The 6,278-nt window shown below is 40.4% G+C and overlaps 1 protein-coding gene across 3 annotated transcripts in view; it reads left to right on the top strand.

Moving 5' to 3' along the window:
- Positions 1–36: 36 nt before the first annotated feature.
- Positions 37–6,278, top strand: part of TRMT1L (tRNA methyltransferase 1 like) — a 30,862-nt gene continuing 24,620 nt past the window's right edge. For 2 of the 3 annotated variants that reach the window (XM_019556675.1, XM_019556674.1), the window contains exons 1-3: positions 37–67; positions 2,803–2,949; positions 4,899–5,009. In XM_019556675.1, coding sequence (XP_019412220.1) covers positions 64–67; positions 2,803–2,949; positions 4,899–5,009 — 262 coding nt within the window. In that variant the 5' untranslated portion in view covers positions 37–63. Of the gene's footprint in view, positions 68–2,802; positions 2,950–4,898; positions 5,010–6,278 lie in introns of those variants that run through there. The other variant, XM_019556676.1, reaches the window with a different exon arrangement.

Genomic DNA, 6,278 nt, shown 5'->3' with positions numbered 1-6,278 from the left:
GAGGACGAGGACGAGGACGAAGAGGACGGAGATGAGGAGGAAGAGGAGGAGGAGGCCGGAGAGATGAGTAAGGCCCCGGGCGTTGCGCTGACAGGGGTCCCCGGCGCTGGGGGGGGCCAGGCCTGCAGTGGCGCTGCCCCCCTCGGGCCGTCTCCGTGTTCAGCCTCTCGTCCTGCGGGCGGACAGGTGCCACCTCGCCCTTGGAGCCCAAGGGCGGTCCCTGGGGTTTCCTTGGCCGCCGCCTCCTCCCGCGCGCCCTGTCGCCCGGCTGAGGCGAGCTGCTGCTCGGGAGCCTGGTGCTGCGTCGCTGCCCCTCTCTGTCGTCTGACAGGCACAGATGGGGATCTTCCTTGGTTAGTCCTGGGTGCAAATGCACCCCGCCTGCCTGAGTCAGAGTCTGTCCCAGGGAAGACAGTCCCGTTGGCTGGACGTCTCAAGACTGCCGAGGAGCAGCAGCAGTGTCCACAGAGTGTCCAGAGCCTCTGACTCCAGTTCTCTCCCTGCACCCTGCCAGTGACTGACCACCATCCATGCTGAGTGGAAATCTATTTTATGAGCATGCTGTCCTCATGCTCCTGACCCTGTGTAGCACAGGGAAGAGGCATCAAACTCATCCAGCCCCATGGGCCAGATAAGACTCTACAGACCAAATCGGGACTGTGACCCGGATGAGAGTCTCCGGGCCAGATCAGGACTGCGAGCAGTGCATGCAGCGCCCAGGCTGGACCCTGTACGGCATGTTGCACCAAGGGGCTGTCCAGGGCACAGGCTGTATGTTTGACACATCTGGCATGGAAACTTGACCCAGGATGTTCTGCTCACTTCTGCTTTAACCAGTCTGGTGGAAACTGATTTCTCCCTACTTCAATACAAACCTGCACCAGGAAATGTATCCCACCATGCAGTGCCATACATTTCACAGCAAGTGGCCAGCATCCTGATATTCTTAGATTTTCCCAAAAATGGTGCTTTGTGTACTCTCACTTGTAGCTACTATGCCATTTCTTTCCTTATTTATGGTTGAAGGCACAGAGCATACATAAGACAGACAGAACACAAGGTAGCAGGGCCACGCATTCCTTTCTGTTCTCCTGCTATAGGCACAGTCAGAAATTTAATCTTTTTTCATGTTTGTTCTCCTTAAGATCTTTATAAATCTGGATTTCCTTTGTCAAAGCCAAGGAAGACTGTCTCATTGGTTGATGTTCTTAAGTCAGCCACTTGGTTGATTCTCTGCTCTGTCTCTCTCTAAAGTTCCCTCTTTAATCATTGTATTTCCAGTTTAACTTTTATAAAATACCTCTGTCTAAATTCAGAGGTATGCACCTGAGATTTAAATACATGAACTTACTTACTTACAGAACATAAATAAAATGATTCCTTTCTCATAGAGTCCTTTTTATATATGTTGGGGTCTGTCATTAATTTTATTTGGTCTTCCTTGCATAAGTTGTTCAGGAATTCTTAGCATACTTTCTGTGAATTTGTTGTAATCTTTTATTTTCCTGCCCTTGGTTTATCTTGGATGCCTTTTTTTTTTTTAAATTAAACATCCTACTTAAATGCTAGTTCTTAAATCTTACCTCACAACATACAAAAATAAGCATCTTTTAACAGCTTAGTTTGCCATATCTTTCTGTATATTTTTACTGCCATAACCTGTACCTTGGATCCTTCAGAATAAATTGTTCAGCCTCAGACATGCTTCATATGGTTTCTAATAATATTTTTAACAAATTCTTCCTTTCTTCTCCTTTGTTCCCTCTATTTTTGTTTAGTTTATAAGCTATATAAAAATGTCTACCCAAACAGCTGGGCAGTGTCTCTCTATCTGAACTCTGTACTACCAAAAGTGAAACATAACTTGCTGGTTATCAAGCTACTTTTAAGCTAGGAAACGATTGTTTGTCCTTTGCTCCTCTCCCATCAGACCGAAATTTTTGGTTTCGGTCTCCAAATTAATCCTTCTCTTTATATCTCTAGGCTGTTATATTTTGCACTCTAAGCCATTTAGCTATTTATGTTGAATTGCAGTTTTTAAAAATCGTTTTCTAAACTTTGTCAGATATTAATGTTTTCATTTCCGATGCACATTTTTTAAGTCTTGCCTGAAAGCAAGTTGATTTAATCGTCAGGGGTATTGTCTTTGCTCCGCTTTACATAAAGACACACACCCAAAAGAACAAGTTCAAACATATATGTGTTTTCCTTTAGGATTCTGAACACAATGAAAATATTATTAAGAAGTAAGGAGTAAATCAAAGGGAACCCTATTTACAACAGATGTTTTTCCTTTTTCTGGACTATTTTGTAAGTTCTATCTTAAAGTGGCAGAAAAGAGGGAAAAATTGTTACCAAGTCAGACAATTTTTGCCTAGATCCTTCTAGTGAAAGTCCTCAGTCCAAAATAGTCATTCTGCTTATCCAGGTTTCACTTAGTACCCTGTAGTAGTTTTGTAACATACTTAATCAAAGGAAAATCATTTAATTTTTTTGACAAGGTAAGGTGGGTAAAGTATAATTAGTATCTTGTTAATATTTGCTCTCTTGACTGTGTTAAGAGTTTGTGTGCACATTTTTCTGCCTGGGGTGATGCATATTCATGGTGGTTTTGCAAAAATGAGATGTAGTCACCCTGACATTATTCTCTGATTTGCTGAGTAAACAGTTTGTCTTTTCAAAGTGACTTCCATCCCTCTTGCATGATAGGAAGCACTAAATGCTTGGAAACTGAATGATTCCACACAAGTAAAATGTTATATAAACAAAGCTGATTTTTTTTTGTCTTGTTCTTTTTTTTAGATGGATTGGTTGTCTCTGGAAAAGTGGATGGCAGCAAGTTAGATGTGGAAGTGTCTGAGCCAGAAATCAAAGACAAAGTAGTAGAGCAAGAGCCGTTAAGGGAATCTGACAATAGCATTTTGGACACATCTTCTGATTCTCCAAGAGGTTTGCTAATAAACTACAAGAACATCTGCAATCTGTAGGGGAGGGAGAAAGGTTGCAAAATATCAATCATAGTATATGGTATACAAGAAAACCTTTTATACCCCAGATTTAAAAGATGTCTTTTAATTGATATGCCATTTCCCCTCCCCCAATATCAACACTTCTAGAATTCCTTCTGAGATTCCTCCCAACATATAGTAAATTATGCTGTTGGATGAAGTAGGATCTGCATCCATCTTTGTAAGTGCCACTTCTCTACTCTTTTAGTGCAAATAAATGATACTGGACAGAGAAGGGCATTGCATCTCAGCAGAGGATTAGCAGCTAGGAAATCCTGAATTGTAAAACCAGTTTTGCCTAGAGGCAAGGATTTTTTAGCGTGATCTTTTATTGGACTACCTCTGTAGTTGGGAAAAGATTAGACAAGGACAGAGCCTTTTAATCTGGGATCCTACAGACATGCAAGCCCATTGTCCAACATTAAGTACTTTTGAAGTATCTGAGAGAACATTTTTTTTCAAAATAATTGGCAGTGGGGCTAGAGGGAAAGTAAAGACAGATGGGGCTACATGTAGTGGATCAGCTATGGAGGGAGCTTTATTAGAAAAATATAGGTTGCACATTGACCCATAATCAGGCAGTGGTCTGATGTGGGACAGCAGGCTATGTTTTCTTCTTGCCTGGGGATTTCTTGCATTCCTTGCTACCCTATGTTTTCTTGCCAGGATGAATGGGGAGCATGTGGCCCAGGAAATCCCCAGTGTGCCATGTCTTCATGTGAAGCAGGGGTTGCTGTGGGTCCAAGCAAGGAGGTGAAGGGTTGCGTGGGATCTGGGGAATGCCCAGCATGGAGAGAATTTTTATGATGGCACAAATGCCATGTCAAGCAACATCTGTTTCTAACTTCAGGAGTAAATGCACCTGTTCTTGATGTAATTCAAAGTCTGGGTACAGGCAGATCTGGGATAAACCCAAACTCTGTTTCTACCCTAATAGTTGCTTTAATATTGAGAAGAAGTAATCATTTCAGGGTTATTGTAGGAGCCTTGAAATTGATGGCCTCTAGTCTGTTTTACCAATTATGCAGTAAAAACAGTGGTTCTCAACTTTTCTAGACTCAAGACACCCCTCACAAACTGCTAGTTATTAGTTTTCACTTCTTGACTAGAGAAAAGTACTAGAGCAGTTCTTCTGATGCAAAAAACTTAAAAAGACCACAATGGGGCAGAATATTTTTAATGCTATGAATTTATATTTCAAATCTCTGAGTTTATCTTATGAATCATGTTTGCACATGTAGCAGTGCTAACGTTATGTAACATCCCATGGCACCCTTGAAAGGATCACAGGGCACCCCAGGGTGCTGTGGCATCCTGGTTGAGAATCACGGATCACTGATTCAAGGAGAGTACGGACCCCTTCCCCTGCCCAATTCCCCCCAACCCTAGAATAGAAGAAGTGTACGCAGGTTCTGAAGCGTCAGGTTTGTAATAATAACTTTGCCTTGTAATAGTATGGAACAGATACACTTACAATGTTCTTGGTTGTCAAACAAGTCATAGGGCAGCTTTGCATGGATATAGTGATTTCACTTTCTGAAAAGGCATCAACAAAGTAAAAACAAATATGCTAGAAATTTAGGTAAGTTTAGAAATTGAGACGTTCTTCAACTTGTGGTTTTGAACACTTACTTTAAAAAGCATAAATAGAAAGATATGCAACAATTCAGGAAACAAATACAGAAGATTAATACTGACATAAATTATTCCGTTCTGACAAGAACACTTTATAATTGAAAGATGAAAAATGCAAAGTATTTTTTTCTAATTGGCACTGGAGTCTCTCAGCTAACATCAGAATTGAAGTGTCAAACAGGAACAATATAAAATGGAGATTAAATTACAGCCATTTTGAAGCATTTTTTAACTTGAATAATCTGTCTTTTTTAGAGAAGCATATTTCAATTCAAAGACAGCTTGCTGATCTAGAAAAACTAGCTGATCTGAGTGAGGGTGAGTTTGCTTCAGCTGTATCCCCGAACACAGATCTTCAAGTTGGAGGTATTTAAAATTTATCTCTTGGTTTTGATTTGTTTTTTTAACATTGCCAGATATATTTCTGTTGTCTTAATTGTTTATGAAACTTTAGGTCTAGGAAGCTTCATTTTAAAAAAGTGCACTCAATTATGATATCCCCATATTGAGAAACACGATTTCCACTCTGTACAGTCTGGTATACTAAAGGCCCTAACAATTCTGTTTTTCTCCTCTGTCAGTACAGTATGATTATTCATGTCAACTGTGTGCACTGTTTAGGAACTGGTGTTAACCGCTAGTTGTAGGTCAACAGGATTAACTCTTCTTATTTTCTGGTGTTGTGCTAGATGGGTAGCTAATTTATTTTGGCACATATGTACATAGATTATTTTAAATAAAGACAACATGCAGTATTTATTTACGATCTGGTTTGCCTGAAATCTTTTTATTTAGAACTTTTACCTCTGGTAAACCAAAATGACCCAAAAATGTTGGAGGTTTTGAATGGCAAGTAAGTGTGTATATGTGTGTATGAAAAAATTGTGGAGGTTGAGAGAAAGAGACAGACAGATGGGGTTGTTTTGTTTTGTTTTGTTCTTTTTTTAATAAAAAAAGACCGTAAAGAATAATGGGAATACTAAAACAAAGACTTTCAGAATATTTCTTTGGGGCCCCTCTGGGTCTCGATAGTTTTCATTTTTCTTGTGCTCAGTCATATAGTTGTTTTCCTCTTTTTCTTAACTGCCTGAACCTCAGCCCTGAGATTCAAGAATTTATTTTTTTCTGACTGTCAAGCTAAGTTCAAAATGTTCTTGGTTAGGTATGTCATAAAAAATCTAGCTTATTGTCTAAAGTGGTATAGACTTCACGTGGCTCATGCATTAAAAAAATACTGTTAGTCAGTAACTAAGTATGCTGCTGAATACGCAAGAAAGATCAGTTGTACAAGAAGGAACAATTATACATAATTGCTTTTCTGAACCCAACCTTACTTTGATACAAGTTTCCCTTGCTTTATGCGGGTTCTGTATGTGCAAATTTGCTCTTATGTGATGACCCAAAGGAAGGTAATCCCAACGAGGATCAAAGGGAGCAGGAGAGCACAGAAGCCTCCGTGGCTCACCAAAAGCATCTGGGAATGTCTCCTTGCTAAAAAGGAGGCTTGCACCCAATGGAAAGAAGAGGTCATCACCAGGGAGGACTATTCTGTAGTTGCTTGGGGATGTAGGGGGGTACTTAGGAAGGCCAAGGCAGAGATGGAACTGGGACTAGCTTCCCAGATTAAGGACAATA

Source organism: Crocodylus porosus, unplaced genomic scaffold, assembly GCF_001723895.1.
Source record: "Crocodylus porosus isolate Cpor-Errol unplaced genomic scaffold, CroPor_comp1, whole genome shotgun sequence".
Taxonomy (NCBI): Eukaryota; Metazoa; Chordata; order Crocodylia; family Crocodylidae; genus Crocodylus; species Crocodylus porosus.
This window is presented reverse-complemented; position numbering and strand designations above follow the sequence as displayed.